The sequence below is a fragment of the Lepisma saccharinum genome, chromosome 26 (assembly GCF_977018435.1).
Source record: "Lepisma saccharinum chromosome 26, izLepSacc3.1, whole genome shotgun sequence".
In the NCBI taxonomy this organism is placed as follows: domain Eukaryota; kingdom Metazoa; phylum Arthropoda; class Insecta; order Zygentoma; family Lepismatidae; genus Lepisma; species Lepisma saccharinum.
The window spans coordinates 1828192-1851077 of record NC_139254.1 but is presented as its reverse complement, the minus strand read 5'-3'; the positions used below and the strand labels follow the sequence as shown (position 1 = coordinate 1851077).

Genomic DNA, 22886 nt, shown 5'->3' with positions numbered 1-22886 from the left:
TGCCATCATACCTTTCCCAAATTCTGGGGGGGGGGGGATAATTTTGAATTGAATTGGCTTATTTTGCGTCGCTTTTCTTCCACGTTTAGCTAATCGCGACGAGATTTGCGGGCCGGAAAATTTTTGTTCGGGACGGGAAAAGTTCGCAATTTCCAAACTAGGTCGGGAATGTTTCGGGACGGAAGATGTTAGAAACAGTGGCATGGGCGTCCGCAAGGGGGGGCAAGGGGGGGCCGTGGCCCCCCCTGGAAAACGAAAGTCAACAAAAAATTACATATTTCTCACATATAATTTAATTTCAGCCACAATAATGTGTGTTAATTATTGCACGAACATGATAAATTCAAATTTAAGCCACAAGTGGTTCGGATCCCACTTTAAACTGTAGGTCCAGTCCCGATTAGCCATACTGTGCATAAAGTGGACTTAAAACACCAAATCAAACCAAACCAAACCAATCAAATTTAAGCAATGTTTTTTGAGGGATGAACACTATTATTGGGGAAAATATGCCATGTTGGCCCCCCCTGGAAAAAAAATACCTTCCTTGCCCCTCCCTGGAAAAAATCCTGCGGACGTCCATGAACAGTGGCATGCCCAAAGGGGTTGGTGGGGGTCATAATCCTCGATGCTTATTTCTAAGCTGGCATCGAAATAATAGACTGGTATAAATTCAACTTAACAATGTCCACTCGATGCCTTGGAAACAAAGAAAGTAATTGCCCGTTTCTGTAGGCTAGCAACGCATTCGTGGAGGGACCATCTGCCTAGGGATATAATTCAGATGGTGACTTGAGTAAATTTCCAGCGGCAGATGGATACTGTAAGCAGTGTGGGCAAGTCCTGGTGGTGGCTGAACCAACAGATCGTGTATCTCTGTAAGTCCCTTGCAATAGCGAAAGCGCGTGTTAAATTCTGGGGGTAGACACAGCCCCACAGCCCCGGCCCTAGGAATTTTGCCGCCCTGTGCAAATTTACTTCTTGCCGCCCCACCCCGAAATACGTACAAAGAAAACGTAATGTATGGACAACTAAGCTTGTTATCCGTGGCAATTTCACATGGTATATCCAATGCAGGCCTGTCAGTGCAACAAAAAACATAAGTCCAACAACTTGAACTTTTCCAGCAGTTTCTACATATATGGAAAAAGTTGGTTGAGCGGCGATAAACCAGATAACATGAGAGAATACGCCACTGTTTCGAGCGGTGGGTAGACAGTAGCATAGGAAAAAATCCAAGATGTTTCTTTCCCCTCTCAGTAAAACAAACTTTTTAAAATTAGAGGTGCTTCATGTTTTAGGCGCGATCCGAAAGTCGCACGAATTTAATGCTTTAAATGAGTTATGTGTACTGGCCATTTCATAAGTCCTGTCGTGAACTGGGTGAACTTCGTTATGGCGTTCCTCAAGTCGATTTTCGTGTGATGCATGAAGCTCCTGCACGGACCTGGAGGCTGGTTTCTTCAGTGAACTAGGGAAGCGAACATTTCAGGATCTAGTTGTCCTCTATTTATTGCCGATGACTGTACATTATTTATTTTTTAAAAATATTGTAGACATTGTTAGAATTGTATTAATTTTTTTTATCGGTTAAAAACGTTTGACTCTCGACTGATTAATGAAGTATTTCTTCGCTTGCAATGTCAATGATATTTCATAGTAATTTCCATAAAGGTCTATTATGAAATGAATATGAAAGCGATGATTTTTAGTTTGTGGAAACCTTCATCACACTTAAAAAATTAATTACAAATTTACCACTGATTCCTTAATGACGATTGTGCGAAGACAAGTCAAGCCAACTCCCGGTGCGGGACCCGCAGTTGCCGCTTTTACCTACGAAGAAAGTTGTAAACAGCTGATTACGCTTACCGCCGCCCCAGAGGCGTCTCCTGAATGTATGCGGTGCCACGCTGCGCATGTGTCAATTGTGGGAAAGGGACAGCTTGCTCTGCGACGACATTAATGAGTATTTCTACATTCTATAGGAGAAGTATTTATTTTACACGAGAGCGCAACTAAGCTTATATCACATTTCTTGGATCTGAAGTCAAAGAAAGTAATAATTATTTTCCCATAATTGACGCATGCATCACTTCAGATCCAAGAAATGTAATATAAGCTTAGTTGAGCGCTCTCGTGTACAATAAATACGTCTCTTATAGAATATAGAAATACTCATTTATGTCGTCGCAGAGCAAGCTGTTCTTTTCCCACAATTGACACATGCACAGCGTGGCACCGCATGCGTTCAGGAGACGCCTCTGCGCTGCCCCCAACCCTGTTTGGGCAACAAGCGATTACGCGTAATCAGAATTCCTCCTCCCCAAAGCAGTCAGCAGGAAACATGATTTTGTCAAAAGAACCGTTCTGCACTGTGAATAAGGCCGGGAGTTAGCTTGACTCAAGTATAACAGCTTGGAGGTCCCCTATAACTCATTTCCCCTGCACCACGGGATCTTTGGAGTACTTATCACCGCTACTGGTTGTGGAGGCGTTGACTCACATTTGACACTTCAGTTGTCTATTCCTCACAGAAATTATGATAATTTCTTAGGGAAACAAATGAAAACAAAGTGAGAAATTAGGCAACAAACCCTTACTATCAGCTCGTTGCATTCAATCAAGACCAAACTGGAACCTGTCTAATTTGAGTCATCATAAAGTTCACTTTTCTTCCATTTTGTGGACATTTCTGTCAAGCCAGATTTTCTTTTCCTGTGTGTTATGAATGGTTTGATTACGATATTTTTTCTCTTGAAGGAAAAAGGTCTTGCTTCATGAAAAGGTGTAACAAATGTATATTCAGTGATATTGAAAAGAAATGGCACCGTTATAATAATGATTAACAATATCAAAACCCACCAACATTAAGAGTACACTCTGCGTCTGTGTGGCAATAACATTTTGAGGGTCAGATCCTTCCAATCAGCTTTTCCTTGAGTGACACGTGATTGTGTCTCATCACCACTCAGTTTCTTTCTGGTGTATTCCAATTGACCTTGTGATGGTAGGTCAACACTCAGAATCTAGAGATCCAGTTTAACCTCCAACACTGTATTTGTTTGAATACATTAGTCACTATTGGTATTAAGAGGCCAATGTGAGTGACTTTTTTGGGGCTGAAGCCCCACTCACCTGAAAGTTCACAAAAGGAGTGTTTACTATCCTTAAAACAATGAAAACAGTATTTTTGGAATGTCCGTGTATGCAGTGCTTGAAGTGAGGGGGATTGTATCCCATCCCTCAGCTAGCAAAATTTCTGCAAGGCATCCCCCCAGCTGCCTCATTGCCACCATGTTAAACCATAGGAGCATCCTCAAGGCTTGACCAAATATTCCCTCAGCTAATATTTTGTTTTTTATGTATATATGTAACCTAATTTATTTTTAAAATCATATCAAGCGAAAAATACAAAATATCATGTACTAAATATTTGGCCTGATCCCCAAGGAAGATTCCTGGCTGTACCACTATGCTGAAGTAAAAGAATATATTTCCAACTTCGTCTTTCCATTATTTACCAGGGATTGATATCATTCCAATTTAGTTTCGAGAAGCTACTACTGTGATATTATAAGTCGATAACAAAAAGTTGGAAGGCAGGCCAGTCAACCCTTCAAGGGCATGTAAGTTTATTTTTCTCCATACTTTTTTTTTTTTTTTTTTTTTTACTAAGGGGCTCCCAATATTTTACTTGTGGAGGGTAGGGGGAGACACTGACAAGCATCTCCCACCTATCCCCAAACTCGACCAGGCATTCTCCAGCTAGAATGGCTTTTAATCAATTGTTCTGTGGTTTGAATTCTCAGTGGTAGTACTTACTGGTGGTTCAGAACCAACTTTAAACTGCAAGTAACGGTATGACCATAAGCAAGAGTTATGGCATCTCTTAGCGGATGCTCCAGTATCAATCTTTGCCAGCATCCCTAACATTATCTGGTAATTTTGTTTTTAGGAAAGCTGACTCAAAGAGAAATGGAGGCTTATAACTCCAAGTCTCTCTGCCATGCCAGAGACTGCTTGGAATATATAAATGTTTTTTTCTTTGTTACATTTTAGTTCTTGCTGTCATCATCACTCCAGTTCGGCTTCTAACTTCCAAAGTGCTTTACAAGATACTTCCACCACTCGTTGCCCTCAGAACGTGCTTTGCCTACAAGGGTGACACCATGATTTTAGAATTGGCTGTAATCATTCTAGCTCTGTTCCTCTGCTGGATAATTGTGCAGGTAATTTGAGGTAACGAGTTACTTGTAACTAAGGTTGTTGTATGTCCCAGACAGTTCCAGAATGGTATAATTTGTTCCGGTGTCCCAAAAAACTTCTTCAGGATGCAGTAATGTCCCAGAATAGGGTGCGAAAGCAGAAACGCTCAAGACCGGTGGTTCCCAAAGTGTGTACCGTAGCACCCTGGCTTACAGGGGTGCCACAAAATGTTCCATCAATGTGCTTATTTAGTACTTTTTGCACATAAAATATTTCTGAATTTGAAATATGTTTATTTTTTAACTTAAGGCAAGGAACCTCCTAATTCACTCTAACTGAGCATTGCAAGTGTTAGATAAGCCTACATTCTGACTTGGGCACTGTTGGGAAATCTTGAAACACTAAGGAAGCCATGATACAAAATTGTTTGGGAACCCCTGGGTCAGTGGTGTGCCCAGGATTTTCGAAAGTGAGGGGTTACATACACTTTTTTTGGTAGTCAGTCCTCATTTTGCCATCTTTTCCTGCATTTGATGCTTTCTTTTAGGAAAACTGGGCCAAAGGGGGGTTATAACCCCCACCAAACTCCCTTGGCACACCACTGCCCTGGCTTAAGACCATACTTTCATGAATTTCGCTATTTATTAATTACATTCCTGTTCATGAATCTATTATGTAAGGTATAAATTGGATTTCTGAAAATTCTCTCTAAGTCCTGAATTTTCATGACTTTTGTTGCAAAAATGTGTCTTCTAAAATTAGACTACAAGGCAGGGTTTTCATTTTCCTCCCTGTCCTTGAAAAATCGTTTCTGAAATACTTTACCATCTTTGGAACCGTACAGGCATTTCAGTGTTTATTTCATAATAACTAGAAATACAAAGTGTACATACATAATACTACTCCGTCCTACAAACAGGCTTCCGGTCAGCAGTGTCCTGGATTTTCACTTATGAAATATAGCAACCCAGCTTGTAACTCAGTTACTAGAAATAATAATAATAGTAGTAGTTGTAGTAGTAGTAATGATGATGATAATAATAATAGAAGTAGAATCACATTTATTGAGCAGGCATGTTTCCTTTTACAAGTTTGTAAGGGGCATTTTTTGCAATACAAGATTCCCTGATTACTCTTTCTTTCAGGTACCATTAAGAAACTTTCTAGACCAATCTATAATGTTTTAAGATGTTAATAAGTGACACGTCTTCTGCTTTGCATGCTAATCAAAGTAAGAAAGTTTTGATAAAAAGGAATGAAAATAAAATAAAACATTTTGATATGAAATATGTTCAGATGACCAGTTAGGAGAGAAAGCTTAAAAACGCATTCAATTTCTCTGATTTTTAAGCAATTTTACAGAGCCCTCTGACATTTCCATGACCTTTTCACACCTAGTGATTTCCATGGAAACTATGAATTATGAAAAAATCAACCTTACATATCTAAAGTTTTACGGTCATCCACTCACGACTCCTACTCAGTACAAATTGAATTTAAAGTCAAGCTTTAAATTTGCAGATGCACTGTTCAATATTAAAGTCTGATTTCATTTCTCTTGTAAACTTTTAGTATCAAGCTTCAAAATGCAAGGCAGCACTTGAAAATATGGAGACGATCTCAACCACTTTGCAAGGTCAGCTTCAGGACTTTGAAAAGCAACAAGAATTTCTACAGAAATGTGTGAGTTAAGATGGCTTCGTTGTTCTAAGTTCTCTTCATAGAATTTGTGTAAATTTGTTCAGCAAGGCGACGACTTAAAATCAATTTATTCTCTACAAAGTTTTTAGATGTCAAATTAGTATGTAATTATATTATATCATATATGTATGTACGAGGGTTGGGGAGTAAGTCATGGCAACCCAGATAATTGGACAATCGAAGGATGTATTAAAAATTTGTTATATAGAACTGAAAGAGTATCCATTATGGATATTTTGTTGGCAGTAATCATGAACCATGTCGCTGGTTGATTGGCATCCTCTCTGAAACGCTGCTACCCATCTTGCGACAATTCGATGTGGCAGAGCGTTATTCTCTAAAGCTTCTACCAATTCTTGATGACAATCACTCGCATTTCTCCGCCAGAGAACGGCCACGTTGATGTACAATCGCTGTTCCAATTTGGTCACTTCCATCTTACTCCACGGCTGACTCACAACTGTTTTCCCAGTGCTCTGTGCTCATCCAGTACAACACACAGAGCCATCTATTGACCAGCAGGTAAAGTACTCGTCTCAGGCTTCCTCCTGCAGTCTCCATTTTCCATCTACCTTTGCATATAATTAAAATATTACTGGGTTGGCATGACTTACTCCCCAACCCTCGTATATACACTGGCATATGCAGAATTTTTTCAGAGGGGGTTGGAATTGTAACACACCTATGTTCTAGGAGGAGGTGGGATACAATATAAAATATTTCATAATTACATCTTTTCTTCCTCTTAAAAGTTTTTCAAAGCCAAAAAATTTTAATCAAGGATAATTTTATGTGAAGTTTGAATTTACAGTTTTGCTTTTTTCCCCAGAGTTCTTTGCTGATTTCATTTGGAAATTTTGATTTTAATCACAATTTTGGGAGGAGTTATGCCCCATCAGCTCCCTCCATGCATACGCTAGTGTGTGTACATAGATTTCAGCTAGGACGTGAAATATCAACCATTTGCACTGTAGCCGTGAGGTCTAAGGCACAAGCTTTGGGCTCCGGCTACGGGATGTGTGCAGGTTTGAGTCTCCTGGGGAAAGCATAATAAATTCTCCTGAGGTTTCGGAAGTGTTTAGATATTATTAGAATGATTAAATCAAGAAGACTTAGGTGGGCAGGCCATGTGGCACGAATGGGAGAGGAAAGAAGAATTTACAGCATTCTTGTTGGGAAACCTGATGGTAAGAGACCAGTAGGAAGACTAAGACGAAGATGGAGTGATAATGTTGAGATGGACCTAAATGAAATCGGTAGGGATGGAAAAGAGTATATAGATCTTGCTCAGGATAGGGACAGATGGAAGGCCTGTGTTGCTGAAGCCATGAACCTTCGGGTTTAAGAAGACTAGAGAGTTAGTTAGTTGAGGTTTTGGACTGGTGACGTACCACGATCGCGAGGAAATTGGGGAGCTATGAATGAAAAGCGTAGCACGTTCATAGAAAACCTACAACAAGGACTGAGGGTTCGTTGTGCTGATTGAGGCGGTAGGTAGGCCCACGGATATATACTTTGAGAAATTATCCGAGTAAGGCACTGAAATATGTGGTCCACAAATGCCATACCGTCTAAGCACGCAAAACAAAAACAAAGTGCTCTCAGTGTACATTATTCATTCAGATGGTAAATGCTTTACTGTTGGTAACTCTGAATGTGTGAAATGCTGCAAAGCAAGGTATCTCGGAAGATCAAGATTTTTCAATTTTTTAAAAACTCCTATTATCTCATGCTTATTTGTGGTTGTGTGTGTGTGTGAAAATATGATTTTGTTACAATGTTGTTCTTTATCAGTTACAGTTTGTGGACAACACCTGCAAGGAGTGTAACACGCTTCTCGTCATGCTGACAAGTCAGGATCTGGCTGTAAGTGTCTATTGTCTTTATTAATTGTTGCTTTGACTGAAGAGATCTTTGTAACTACAAGGACAGGTCTGTTACACTGTCTGTGAGGAAGTTTCTTAGTGTGACCTCCCCTTTTTTAATGTCCTGTGTAGGCGCTTTACAACATGCACTTTTAACCTCTTTCAAGGGGCTTTTTAGACCCCCTTTTTTTAAATTCCTAGGTAAGAATTTTGGATAAGGGGATTTTTCCCAGTATACATTGAAGGGTGCAAAATGGCCATGTGTGCGTTGAAGCACCCAAAACTTTTAATTCAATTAATCAATCAATCCTGCACTGGTCAATCAATCCCCTCCCCCTGGAAATTGTCATCGTTCATTCTAAGGTAAAAAAGGCAAAAAGCTTATTATTTTGCGAATAATAAAATAAAGTTCTGTTAATAAGCATCCCAGGAGATCCATGAAATTAAAAACTTTGTTAGCTCAAAAAAAAAAAATTGAGGACACCACATCAGAACTTAATATTACAAATTCTACAACTAATGGTTCCATCAAGTTTCAAACTTCCCAAAATAAGATTTTTAGGTGAGGGAGTCTCAGAACATAAGCTTCAAGATTAAGCCCCCCCCCCTCAAAATTTCAGTGACTTTTCTTGAACTGTTCTATTTAGCTATGAAATATGAAAAAAATAAAGAGCAGCAGTTATCCTGGATATACACTCATCTGGTGTGAGCTGAAGTCTATCCAAGGATATAATAATAAATTGGAAGTAAAATAGATGATGATTATTATTGCTTTACAAGAATTATTTCGTTATCATTAGTTCTCTAGTTAATTTTATATAAATGGCTTGACAACCCTATAAAAAATGTGGTGACATCCCTGGTCTCCAAATATAGTCACAAGGAAAATTGAAATTTTGCCTCCTTTCCGGCATAGACACCTGTACATTTAAAGTTGGCAGGCAGGGATGGGGGTGTGTGAACACCAGAACAAAAATATGAGCCCAGCTACTTATATGTTGCTTCAATTCACAATTTTTCCTCTCATAACACTCGCACACACAAATCTGACCTTAAAATGACCTCCAATAATAATTTTTACAGGTCTCCCCCATGGTGCAGTGGTAGCGTCATTGCCTTGTAATCAAGGGGTCCCGGGTTCGATACCCGGTGGAGGCACAAGTGGTTCGGATTCCACTTTAAACTGTAGGTCCAGTCCCGATTAGCCTTACTGCGCATAAAGTGGACTTAAAACACCAAATCAAACCAAACCAAACCAAATAATTTTTATGTCTTTGAACAATCTTTGAGACGAAGGGTATAAATGGAAATTATGAAATGTTATATAATGTATCCTGCTCCCCTAAAACACATCTATGTAATATCCACATTTACAATTCCAGCCCCCTCTGAAAAAAAATCCTGCATATGCCAGTGTCTCATAATATACATGTATTATTTCCCCAAGAATTATTCTACTGGATAAGCAATCTGGCGGTTGTAAATATGATTTCCAAAAATTATTTGCGTAAAGATGGAGAAGAGATGCTGCTTTGATACATGGTGTAGAATAGACAAGAATAAAAAGTAGACAATGTTTAATAACCGATCAAGATTGAAAATTATCAAAGGACCATCGTTACAATATTCAGACAATTTGCATTTAGTTAACATGATGAAGATGACTAATGATAAGATAAATAGATCAAAGATTTAACAGCGAACCTAGAACATTTAGCAACAAGATCACGAGTTGCTTATGTACTTAACGAACAATAATTATTTCTCACCATGGGCATCGGGAAGGGGGGGTGGTCAAACGGGTTGGTCAATCCCCCTGGAAATTGACATTGTTCATTTAAAGATACAAGAAAGCCGAAAGCTTGTTACTCTTATTGTCAAGAACACAAATAAAGTTCATTTAGTTAGTATTCGAACAAAATAATCAAAGTAAAAATGCATTGGATCGAAAACATTGAGTGAAAAATACAGGAACAAGGTTGTATTTTACCATTTCATCCAAAGAAGAAATGGTTCCACAGTTTTCAAAATTCCAATAATTACAGTTATAGGTGAGAGATCACACAACAAACTTTATGAAAAAAAAATCCCCCTAACATTTAAAGCCTTTTCTTGAACGAAACGTGCAAAAGTTAATATCAAAATACTTTTCAAATACTACCTGCATAAAATGCAAAATAAATTATGGGAACGTTTTGCTGGTATTCACTCGTTGGTTGGGTCGAGTTTCCCCATTTACATAATAATAATGATAATTAATAATAATTATTATTATTATTATTTCGAATAAAATTTATTTTTATTAGTTTATAATATTTATTACTGTATAATAAATTTTATAACCATGGTAATAATACTTATTATTTTTCTATTTTTCCACATTTATCATTTGCCCGACCACCCCTGCAAAAATTTCTGGCGACGCCCATGTTTCTCACTCATGTTTCACCACAAAATATTAGTAAAATGCAAAACAAAGCAGATTCATGCAATTTGAGAAACGAACATGTTACTAATAAACAAAGCTGGCTAAAGCTGGAGTCTCGTAAAAACTGGTCCATGTTTATTTTCAGAATCCCATTTTGCAGAAGAAGAGACCTGGAAGTCCGTCATTTCTGAAGGCCAAAGCATCGCTCTATTTGGGACAAGATATTCCGGCAAATACAGAAATTGGAAAGATTTTGGAAGAAGAGAAGTCAAAGGTACGCAGAAGCAAAAATTAATATTGCAGGAAAACTTACTTATTTTGAGAAGTAACTTAATATGAACTTAATATGAAGTTAGAAAATTATAGGACATACTATGCAGCTTGAATTTTTGTAGACGTATCAGCTGTTTCTCACAGAACGTCCTCAAGGCTGCAACAGTGATCAAGTGAGCTTCAAAAATCCAATTTGGCGCCAAGAAAGAGCTTCTCTGGAAACCTAAACCTGTAGATATTCTCCTGCGGCTAAAATGCAGTATACCTATGCATGCGTACCAGACCAGCAAGTTTACGAACGGAGGAGAAAATTCGATAATGGCATCACTAGGGACATTGAATTCTCGCAATGCGCGAAATCGCGAAATGTGAAAAAAAGATGTAATTTTGAACATTCTGCACGTAACTACACCCCTAATGATGAAATATGCATGAGTTTTATTCACGAAGTAATGCAAAATGTGTGCTTTTCCACGAAATGAACGCTTTTTCGCGAAATAACTGTGAAATATCATCAAATTAAGTAGAAAATATGCAAAAACCGACAATCGAGGTTGTGCGCGCAAACTGTCGATTTGTAACGAAACATTTGCCTAAAGTTTCCTATCACTTGCAGCTGAAGAACAATTTATCTTCGATCACATCAGGAAGATGCTGGAAATTGGGGTTTCCCATGCACATAATCTCAGTTCGAAAACTTCCCTCCCTGTCAAGCTGCATTCCTTTCTTCCCCCGAATGTCTACTCAACTTCCAGTTTCATTGAACTTGCTAGCTGTAGCAGCGATAAGATTAGTCTGTTCCCGCACATCAAGGGAAACAATGGTGTCATTTGTGTTCAGTCATGAATGAATTTTGTTTATCATCATGTGATTTTCAACATGTGTTTGTGTATGTGCAGTAGTGATTATTTTATTTGTTGGATAGCAAGAATATCCTTTAAATACATACAATGAATAAATCACTTGAGATATGCAATTTAGAAATGAAGTGATTTTGTGTTGATGTTTTCTTTTTGGTTGGACAGCTAAGTACTGTATGTGTACAGTATATAAAAATGAAGTAGTTTATCAATTAATAGCTCTTTTGTATGTTGTTTAATCTCTCAATGAAGAAAAAGTGTGTGCTAATTTTTTTTTTCCACCACTGGTATATACCGCTGATCTAACATTTTATTTACCGCTCTCCTCAGTTTTTATTTACCATAAATTTGTCTCCCTAGGCATCACTTAACAGACAGATGGTGGAAAAACTTTCACAGTGGTGCATAAGTGCATCCTGAGGTTACCAAACACTTTCAGAGCACTTGAAAATATATGTTGATCGCCAATGAGTCCATGATGAAATATGATACAATTTGGCAACTTGCATGCAAATATCTATTAGATAAAATACAAAACAAATTAAGGTTTTCAACTGACTTATCCTCATACTTTGGATTGATTGAATTGAATTAAATTATTTTGCTTTGCTTTTCTGCCACTTTTGGTTAATCATGGAGATGATTGATTGATTGAGTTCGTGTTTTAAGTCCATTTGATGCATAGTAAGGCTAACCGGGACTGGACCTACTGTTTAAAGTTGGATCTGAACTTTATGTGCCTCCACTGGGTATGGAACCTGGGACCTCTTGATTACAAAGGCGACGATTTACCACTATGACATCGGGGAGGCCCTGGTGGATATGAAGAAGAATGATGATAAGATGACATGGATAAAGGGACATTCATAAACATTATAGATGAGACATCACAAGCTTCACAGAGGATTATACTGGTTGCGAGTCCAGACACCAGAGCCTCCAGTGGCGTGGAGTGACTTTCTCAAAAGTGTTACCGGCTATCAGTACGACAATTATGCCTGCTAGACATTATCTCCCCCCCCGGTAAAGAAAACATATCTTCGAGCTAGATATTTGTTCATTTCATTCTTGTTCTGCAATCAGCACAGTGATTTAGCCACAAACACTCCTAGAAAAAACTACCAATCATGAGACAGTTACCACGAAAATCCAATGAATAGTGGTAGACCCTTGTCAATTCTTCATCTGTCTCTGTTTCTTTGCACTTTTCTCGGGCCAGTTTGACGTTTGTTTGGTGAGCACTGAGCAAACGACAGAACTCCGCTCCTTTGTGGAAGGGAAGCCCAGCTGTACGTACTACTGTTGCCAACTTAGTATTTTGGAGCAAGGTTTGTCCAAATTACGAATCACACCAAGGAACTATATTTTCATCTATTACCTAACTGGTCTCAGTTGTAGTTCAATTCAGCCTTGGTTCTGCAGTCTACCTCTAGTTGCTTCACAGAAATGGTTTTCCTATTTTAGGTGGGATTTAGCTCTTCCCTGCCAATCCGATGTGACAACACTGGCTGATCCGGTAGGTCTGAACGGCAACAGGGCCCCTTAACAGGCATGTGATTAACCCCATAGCACACTATGCCCTAAAGTCCTTCCTCACTCTTCCCTTGCATTGGCACCCTCTTCTCCTTTGTTGCCTCTTCAGGAAAGGGGAACGGCCTCCCTCTTCGCTTCTGTCGGCTGCAGGAAAAATGTCCTAGGCAATATCTACTCGACGGCAAGGGTGTTCATTAACGTATTTAACAATGTTGTCATTTTATTGAAACAACTTTTTAATTCTTTACATTTTGCTGTTACCTGTGGTAACACCAGCTACATGCACGCCACCCCTCTGAGAGCCTCATTAATCTGCAAAATGCAATCCAAGGCGTACTACGTGGGAGTTCGATATTTGGGTGCTTACACCCATACATCAAAGAAATATTAAGATTGGTGAGTATGGAACAACTTGCACTCCTGGGAACTTTAACAATAAATCAAAACCTTGAACAATAGATCATAAATGAATGCAAATATCAATAATAATAATAATAATAACCTGTGGCACAACAGCCCTTGGAGGTCAGGTCCTATCTACCGACTGTCGGCCGCCTCACTCCCACCTCGGCAGGTCATCCAACCAGTTATGGGGTGATGTGTGGCCGGAAGATGAACCCCAAGTCATTGTTGTAGATTTCCATGATCGGGTTATGCTACTCATTTGTTGTTCCGAAATATCAGGAGAAAAGTTCTTTCCCTCAGGAGACTTGAACCTGCATGAGTCCCATAGCCCAAGCCCAAAGCATGATGCCTTAGACAACATGGCAACATCTCAATAATAGAATAACGAAATGAGGCCTATGTGTACTGTTGTTGATCTTTACACTTCCTTCTTGTTCAAATTATGTATTAGTCCATCACTTAACAATAGCATGAATAATTTTAAGTAAACTAATCTTTAATTTGCAGGTGACTGAAGATTCCGAAAAAGATTCAATCACTTCCTTTACAAATTATAAGCAGAGTCACACCGTGTACAGGGATATTTCAAATGGGTACAACCTGGATCAAGTTATAGAAGTAAGTACCGCAAAATATGTTTAGGGGTAATTTAAAATATGTGATGGAGTGGTTCTAAGAGATGTAACAAGTCAATATTTAGCAGAGATTACATTTACGAATAGATGTTTGTCATGGCTTCTACACTAGTCATTCTCAACATTCTTGAGACTGTGGCCTGGTATTTTTTTTTTTTAAAGTTGTTGACATGATAACAATTTTACTCATAAACATCTTTCTAATTTTTTAAACTTTATACAGGGTGACACAATTAAAGTTGCCCCATTCAGAGTCCTCTGGAACCCGTTCGAAGAAACGGATTCCGTTGAAACTTGGTATAGAAGCTATAAAGATCATCGGAAAGTGAATACTGATGGTAAAAAATATGTAGTTCAAATTTTCACCACCAGATGGAAATGTGGCGATTCAAATTTACTAATGTCTGGAATCTGGGCCGACATCCTCAATTTGGAGCCTGAAAAAGAAAGGTTCTAGTTATTTTATCTGGACATGATTTTGTGTGGTAGGTGCATGTATTATGAGCATTTAATTGATGTTGCTGTACTGGTTTGCTCGAACCCACATAGGCAGTGAATTTTTCAACCTGCCCTCGTATTAGAAATAAAACACCAATACAGGCATGCAAATAAAACAAAAACAGAAGTCAAACCACCTCAAAATTTCCTGCAATTTTTATATGTGAAAAAAGTTGATGGGACACTGGCCACTGCTATATATGGATTAATCATACATAAGTTACGAAGCCCATCATGAAATATATAATCTCACACAGCACTCTCTTGCATAAATCCATCTGCACTAAGATTGAGTTGATTGATTTATTGTTATTGTAAGTCCACTTTACGCATAGAAAGGCTAATCGGGACTGAACCTAGTTTAAAGTGGGATCCGAAACATGTATCTCCATCAGGTATCAAACCTGGGACCCCTTTCATATAGCTGTTAATAATCAACCAAGATATAAAAACTAAATATGCTGACCAAGGCAGAAATTTATTTTATTATAAAACATAAACTAAACGTAACGTTTCAACCTTCTAGCAAGGTCTTCTTCAGACTCTGTACCAAGTACAAATATCACCAGGTACACAACAGGACGATATATATACACAAAAATACTCCCCTCCAGATTATTTGAAAGTAGTTCTGGAACAATCTAGCAGGTGGCTTTCCCTTGTCAACTGTACTTTCACCTGAAAGTGAATGTGGTTGGACTCTTTATCTCACGCTCTATTCTTCTTCCTTCTTCTCTCCTCTTTCTCTCTTGTCCTTTCCACTCTTCTTCCATTCTTTGTTTATCATCAGTCCCCCATTCCAGTTCATTGTGTCTTCTTCACCTTTCTTCTCTATTTCCTTGAACTCTTTCCAGGGACGTCGTTAGGGTGGGGCACGCGGGGGCACTGGCCCTGGCAAACGTCCACGTGGCCCCGGGAAACTGTTCTGTATTTGCTGGAAATTTTACTTTGATGACAAATATTGCAAAATAATTCTTCAGTAAATTTTGCTTGCAGTTTGAAACACTTCTTCAATTTTCAGTAGCACGAACCCAAGCAAGGCATTTCTTTCCTATTTCCCTGTTTCTTGCTTGTTGAACACAAACAGATGTATTGGGAGGGGATGCAGTTAATGGTTTTGTGGTCCGCTCCGGTCAGGGAAGTCTGAGACCAATTGAAAATGCACTTTTCCTCCCTGCTGCACACCAGATCCAGGATCCCCCCAAAACCCGCACTTTCTCTTCATCTGGCCCTGCACTGGCACCATGGGTGCCGAAAAGTCGACACCAACAGGAAGATTTAGCTACGGGTGGCTAGAACTTTCTGGGTTAATTATTTTATGGTTCAGAAAAGATATCCCCATGCGTTTCAAATTCCAAGAACAGAATTCTATTGCTTGTCCCTTTTTCGGCGCGGGAATGAATGACATAGCGGTTCTTCTCACAGCACTCAACCCTCCTGCTAATGACCTGCCCTGCAAAGGAGGGAAAGGCCACTTTCTGAAAATTCGGAGAAACATCGAAGCGGTCGGTTCATCTGTTGATTTGGTGGACAATTGATGTCTGTTCAGATAGTTTGATGTAGGTCCGAGTGGTGGTTAACTTATGTAAACGCGAGAAGATAGAATCACGAAGTGTTTGTGATCTCGTTTTCCTACATCGCGAGTAAAATGTCGAATGATAAGCTGCCAGATTGTCTTCCTCTGGAAACAATGGGTCAGGATCGACTGATCGACCAAATATCCAACATATTCGCATTCTAAAAGAGAGTCTGACTACCACACAAGATCCTGGGTTCGACTCCCAGGGTGGTTGATCTTATGTATAATGAAGAATAAACCACGTTTCAATTAAGGAAGGAAACTAGGTATGTAGCAATTGTTTTTACAGCCGTCTGCATGCTCTATAAGTATTATGTTACAAAATTTGTTTATCTTTCTGACTTTCTGTGCTTTTTCTTCATTTAGCCTCCACCTGCAAATGCGGAAGCTGCTGCTGCTTAGGTGGCTAGGTTGGCTAGACATACACATATAATTAATCCATAGTCATGCAGCGAATAATACTTATAATCATGAGTTATGGAGAAGCAAATAACTAATCAAGCATTTTCTGTTTCTATTTGTTGTGCAGTGGTTAACAAGGTTCATTACGATGCCAGGGGTCCTGGTTCGAATTTCAGACTGTGCACGTGTGTTCTTTATGATGGTCCTCTCAACAATTTCACATCACTCATTGTCATCTTTATCTTCACGATTAGCCAAAAAGTGTCAGAAAAGCGAAGTAAAATAAACCAAATCAATCATTTATATATTTCTATATACGTCGCTTTTCTACCTCTTGGGTTAAATGCGACGATGAGGATGAATGATGAGCCGAAGGAATGGCGATGGGACAGACATGATACAACCATACCTGTCCAATGTCAGAATCTTGGACCTCTGGTTTCGTAGCGTGTTATACTCAGTGGAATTCTTACGAAAAAAAACTGTAAAAGTAGGGTGAAAAGAAGCAAAGTTGTACGGTGCATAAAAAAAGCCATGTTTAGTTCTTCTAAACCTTCCAATTATCGAGTTCGTGTTTTAAGTCTACTGTATGCACAGTAAGGATAATCGGGGATTCGAACTACTATGTGCCTCCACCGGGTATCAAACCCAGAACCCCTTCATTACAAGGTGGCGACGCTACCACTGCGTCATCGAGGAGGCCGAGAAAAAACTTACAATTTTTCAGTAAAATTAATATTGAGGGACAAGGCCTGCGAAGAGTTCTTTCATTCAGTTGCGCGTGGTCATCACATCGAGTCCCATAGTTTCGAGAGCAGAATTTGCTTCCATATCGCTTTCAAGTACTTCCCAAATTGTCCTCACGATGTTGGAACAGCACAGAAATTTTGGAACTAATACAAGCAGGCACATAAACCAGGGAAGGGGCTCGGGGGCTGCAGTCCTTTCCCGAAATCCTACAAATATCTGATTTTAATAATGAGTAGTAGTAATTAAATTTACTTCATTAACAGGATTAAACATCTTGTATATGGTAAGTTGCAATATACCATATAGAAATTCATCTTTAGCGCATTTACTTCTTCCCCCAACATTTTCGTCATTAGATGGCGGCTGCCGATAAGGGATAAGCCACTTCTGAAATCAAATTCTGGCTACTGGCCTGACCACCAGGGACCAAACCTTGAACCTTTCAATTGATTGAATAATTGAACTGGTGTTTTAAGTCCACTTTATGCACAGTAAGGCTAATCGGGACTGGACCTACAGTTTAAAGTCAGATCCGAACAGCTATGTGCCTCCATCGGGAATCGAACCCGGGCAGGTTCTTGAACCTGCCGAACCAAAGACGAGAGCGTAATCATTTGAGCGTGTGGGAACTTTGTTTTATCCAGTGCCATCATATATTGAGTTTTCCACATACAAATAAGATAAATTTTAAGAAATTAGACGTATGCATATATTTTTTTATCGTCATCATTTCCCAAGTGAACAATCAGATGCCATAGAAGACTCGGGCCCGCCCTTGAACTAAGAGATACCAGATTCGATTCCGGTATGAACTGTATACATGAGATGCCTAGCTTGAACTCATTACGCACATATTTGATATTTGCACTGTTGCCAATACTTGTAAACCTGGCTCCAGCAATTTATATCTAAAACCACAGAAAAGGGTTTTATCTACTTCTGAATTTTCTTCCAGCAAATTTACAAATCTAAAGACTAATAGCATTGTTCTTGGTGTATCAACCATTAAGCTAATGAGTTCATTCTGCATTTAGTTTTCCGAATAATGGCTGTGGATTTGATAGAAAAAAAAATCTTACGTTTGGGCCCCCCCCCAAACTGATCAACCTAGCTACGTCCCTGACTCTTTCCATTATCTCACTGGCATTCTCTTCTCCCTTCCTATGCGCTTAGCCTCATCCCACTCTACGTCATGTCCTGTTTCTCTCGTGTGTTTAAATATTGCATTTCTCTCTCTCTTAAGTCGTACATCATCCCTATGTTGTTTCAACCTGTCTTTCGGCCTCTTTTTCGTTCCTCCTATGTACACGCTCTGACATTCTTTACATTTCACTTCGTAGATAATCCCTTCCTCTTCCTCTTCTCTGTTTTCCTTTTACTTGTTTGCATTCTTCACTATTCTTAAGATGCTTCTCCCTCCCTTCCTGTAAGTTTTAATGCCCGCTTTCCTAAACACTTTGCATATCTTTTCTGTGATCTTCCCCATACTCCTTATTCCAAACCTCCTCTCTTTTTCTCTTTGTCTTTCTCTTCCCAATCTCCCCTCCACTTTTCTTCCTTTCGTTTATGTCGAGTATATCTATAATGGTGTTATAATCCACCAAGCTTTCTGAAACCCCGGAAAATATGCTAACTATAGGCTTCCCCGTAACTTTAACTAGCGCCACTGCTCCCGTGCCAGGGTTTCAGAGGGGTTGGTGGATCTCTACAAGGCCACGGCTTATCAAATAAATGTGAGATCAGGATTACCATGACTAAAGACTAGATACACAATTTCCAAAGCCCGATATTATGATGACGAGCCACGGTAGTCGAGTCAATAGGGCATCTGACTGCCAGGTGGGAGACCTGGGTTCAATTTCCGGGATGGGTGTTCTAAGGTCGAAATTTTTCCAGATTGTCCCCACATTAAGTGGCTCACCCAGCCTTAAATCAATGGATACCTGGGACAATCCTAGGATAGGCTGACCAGGCATCCTCTTTCATCCGGACATGTCCTCCTTTTTAGGTGTCTGTCCGGCATACGGGCGGATTTTTTAGAAATCTGTAAATGTCCTCCTTTTTTGGAAAGAGGTTGGTATCGACCATAGCAAATGTGCTGCATAGAGAATGCTTCCACACATAATGATATTCATATGACGTTAAATATGAGAACAATGCTCACCTAGCATCTGGAAGCTGAACACGATCACTTTTTCGACTGAGTCATTAGTAGGGTGCTGATTTATAGGCACTAAAAACCTCTGAAATATGCACTAAAATGATGAAAATAGGCACTATAAACTAAGAAAAGACACGAAAATAGACACTTAAAAGGCACCCTCAAATTAAAAAATACATTAAAATAGGCAATGAATTTGAACTTCTTTTAATTTTATTCTTACAATGCACAGTTATACTGTATTAGCACTTCAATTTATACATAAAACTGCGCTAACGATTAATCCCCAGGCCTGGATTCGAATCCGGAACCGTTGGCATTGTGCTAACCACTCCGCCATGGAGGTCAGTCAGTTCCTTTTCGAGCTATACATATGCAAGACAGAAACGCGCAGTGAGAATTTTGATTATTAAGTAATATTTACTATTATGAAATAACAAAGTGAAAGTGTAAATTCATCATTGATTTCGCAAGAAAATATCCAGCTTTTAAAGGATAGAAGAAACGAATATGAGATAAAGTGTAAGGTGACTGCCACTTTTCCCTGCTGTTGAAAGAGTCCTAGAAATGTTCGCGGCATTAAAATCATATTTCATGTCCCAATCTAAACCACCTAAAATTTTAATTTGGTTTTTGGAAATAAGTTAAAGCGAATCTTACTTGTTACATTTGCATTCACTGGTGGGGTAATTTCATTCTAATATCCAAGAATTAGAAAATGTAGTAAAATTCTATGCTTCAAATTGTAGATATTCTTTGTCATTTGTTAAATAACAGATTAGGAGATTGCTTTCTTTGCTTAAAGGTAAGAGGAAGTTATTGAAAGAGATCACTTGAAAAGTATCTGTGAGCAAAGTGTTGGTAAGTTTCTTTTATATTGATTAAATCATGAGTAATGGCAAATGTATTGCCATTTCTTGCGGTGTCCTCTTTTTTATGACTTTGTCCTCCTTTTTCGCCATGCTCTGTCCCCTTTTTTGAATGTATGTGTCTGGTCATCCTACCCTAGAGGATAAAGGCAGCCGGTGTGTGGTGCTAATCACATCACATACAAAATGGCCAAGACCGAGAATGTGGGGCCTTACCCCCCATATCACCTTAAAGGCATGGTGCTAAATGCACCATTTACCTTACCGATATTATGATGGCTTTGGGAATGTGCAGCTCATGGTAAAGGGAGATGGAACTTACCCCTTCCATGCATTTAGATTCTCGCAGCTGATCACCAGACTCGCCTCTCTGTCCCGTGTCACTTCCTTACATCTGACTCCTTTCCCATCACTGCCCTGCCATTTTGTCCTCTCTCAACACTTCCATCTTCCGCAATTCCATCCAAGCTCATCCCGGCATTTACTTGAAGAATTTCCCTCTCAACACTTTCATGCCAGGAGGCTCATATCTGCAGTGACATTCCATGATAAGCATTTTCTGATATAATTCTATTTTTCTATTTCAGAAGGACGAAATCCCCGAGTATTGATAAAATCTGCTCACAAGTGAAAAAGTAATGCATCACAACAGCCATGCATTACAATTCTTGGGGACATCTAAACTTTTCTGCCTGGAAGGATATTTGTATTTATTAGTTGAGAACAGATTATATTAAAGTTTTTGACAAATTCTTGTTATTTTTGCTTTTGAACTTGTAGGTTCATATTATCTCCAGTCAACAACACAAAATGTTGAAAACTAAACCGGATGAACAGTAGCAACAATAATAAGTTTCAAATCCCTGTAGAACTGAATTATAACTTTTCCTGTAGTTTGCAATGTGTAAGGTTTTTACACACACACAAATCTGGCAAGAATTCAACATTCAGAATAACGTAGTTAATATTCACGAAAATTGAATACATTTAATAATAATAATAATATCAGGGCCATTGTTTAGGGTGTGTGATGCATGTTACCATGCAGGGCCTCACTTTGTGGGGTCTGATGCTTTTGAAATATACACGAGGGATAGTTGTAAAAAAAAGGTTTCCCTACTCTGCCTATGCAGGTTTTATTCTGGAGAAAAAACATGGCATGAGCAGAAAGAGGTATATTTACACTATTTAGCCACATAGGCCCCAATGACATTCAGGCACTTGTCATACTGTTCCACAAGTTTCAAAAAACCCTGTTTGTAAAACTGAGTGTCCTATTTACTGATGAAGAGACTTTGGTTCAGTGTTGAGAAAAATAAAATTTATTTGTCCATCACATAATGTACCGGACGTCTCACCCATTCGTAGTGAACAGCAGCACACACTTCATTCTTTGTCCACGATTGCAACACACCTCTGTTCTCCATGCCAGCCAGGCACACACTTACCAACAATTAGTTTTCACCGCAGCATATTACCAACACAAAATTTCCATTGTTTCCGGAAATACACATGCGGGAAACTTTTTCTGACTATCCCTTGTATATAGAGGCCTATAATTTTACTGAACTATTTATTTACTCTTTCTTGTACAAGCACATTCAAATAGGTGAAAGAAAATAATAGAAACTGAATTGGCAATAGAGCTCAATTTGTGATTAGGATATGCAGTGGCATGCCCAAGGAGGGTTGGTGGGGGGTTATAACCCCCATCCTTTTGTACCAGTATTTAAAAAAAGAACATCAAAGGCAGGAAAATACTGGACATGCCACTGAGGATATGTGCTACAGAAAAAGAAAACCAGCAGAGTATTAATGTTTCTAGAAAGTTAAACAATAGATAAAATAAATGTCAGTAAATATGTAGTGGACGGTGGCACATTATGATTTTTGATTGCAGTGAAACAAAGCCTGAACAGTTTGCTAGTGGTTTAGGCAATACTAATTACAACACTAGTCTTAGTGTAGTAATGGTTGTTTTCTGTATTTTCATCTCTCAAAACATAAGGGCCTCACAGACAGAGTTTGCACAGCACCTTGCAAAATACATTAACATCTTACCTACACCCGTGTCTTAGACTCTACCTCAATTGATTGATTGATTTGCTTTATTTTACTTCGCTTTTTGTGCCACTTTTGGCTAATTTGCGAAGATGGGATGAATGATGATATGACAAAATTGATGAATGGACACTCACAAACATCCATGCCCAGGCCAGAATTCGAACCCAGGATGCCTGGCATCGTAGCGTGACGTGCTAACCACTCTGCCACGGGGGCCGGCAGACTCTACCTCGAATCCCATTTGCTAAGCTAGGGTGACTCTTGCACTGGTTACATAGATTTTACAAAATGTGGCATGCATTGTTAGTGTGCGACTCGCACATTCTTTTGACCACAAATAGCATTAACTTTCTTCAAATCTGCAAAATTCAAGGCATATTCACAAGCACAACAATGCCACTCCAAACGACAAACCTTAACGAACTTCTAACACTGTAGTGTTGCCATATCAAAATCAAACGCTACAAAGTTATGCATCAACACAATATTATCCCCCATTTATTATTATTATTAATTTATTTGGTTTATTTTACTTCGCTTTTCTGCCACTTTTGGCTAATCATAATGAGGATGAGTGATGATATGATGAATGGATACTCACAAAGAACATACAGCTAGTGTACTTATCTGCCAGTGCTGCTGTCCACTTCTGCT

At 39.0% G+C, this 22886-nt stretch overlaps 1 protein-coding gene across 2 annotated transcripts; it reads left to right on the top strand.

The window, feature by feature from the left end:
• The first annotated feature begins 740 nt into the window (after positions 1–740).
• LOC145979698 (uncharacterized) lies at positions 741–20919 on the top strand. 2 transcript variants are annotated; one of them, XM_083112673.1, is made up of 7 exons: positions 741–878; positions 4063–4232; positions 5782–5892; positions 7711–7776; positions 10349–10477; positions 13782–13892; positions 20756–20919. In XM_083112673.1, exons 1-7 carry the CDS (start codon positions 815–817, stop codon positions 20777–20779), a joined length of 675 nt encoding a protein of 224 aa, XP_082968799.1. In that variant the 5' UTR covers positions 741–814; the 3' UTR covers positions 20780–20919. The 2 variants fall into 2 exon arrangements, with proteins under 2 accessions (XP_082968799.1, XP_082968798.1); XM_083112672.1 differs by having other exon boundaries at positions 7705–7776.
• Positions 20920–22886: the final 1967 nt, after the last annotated feature.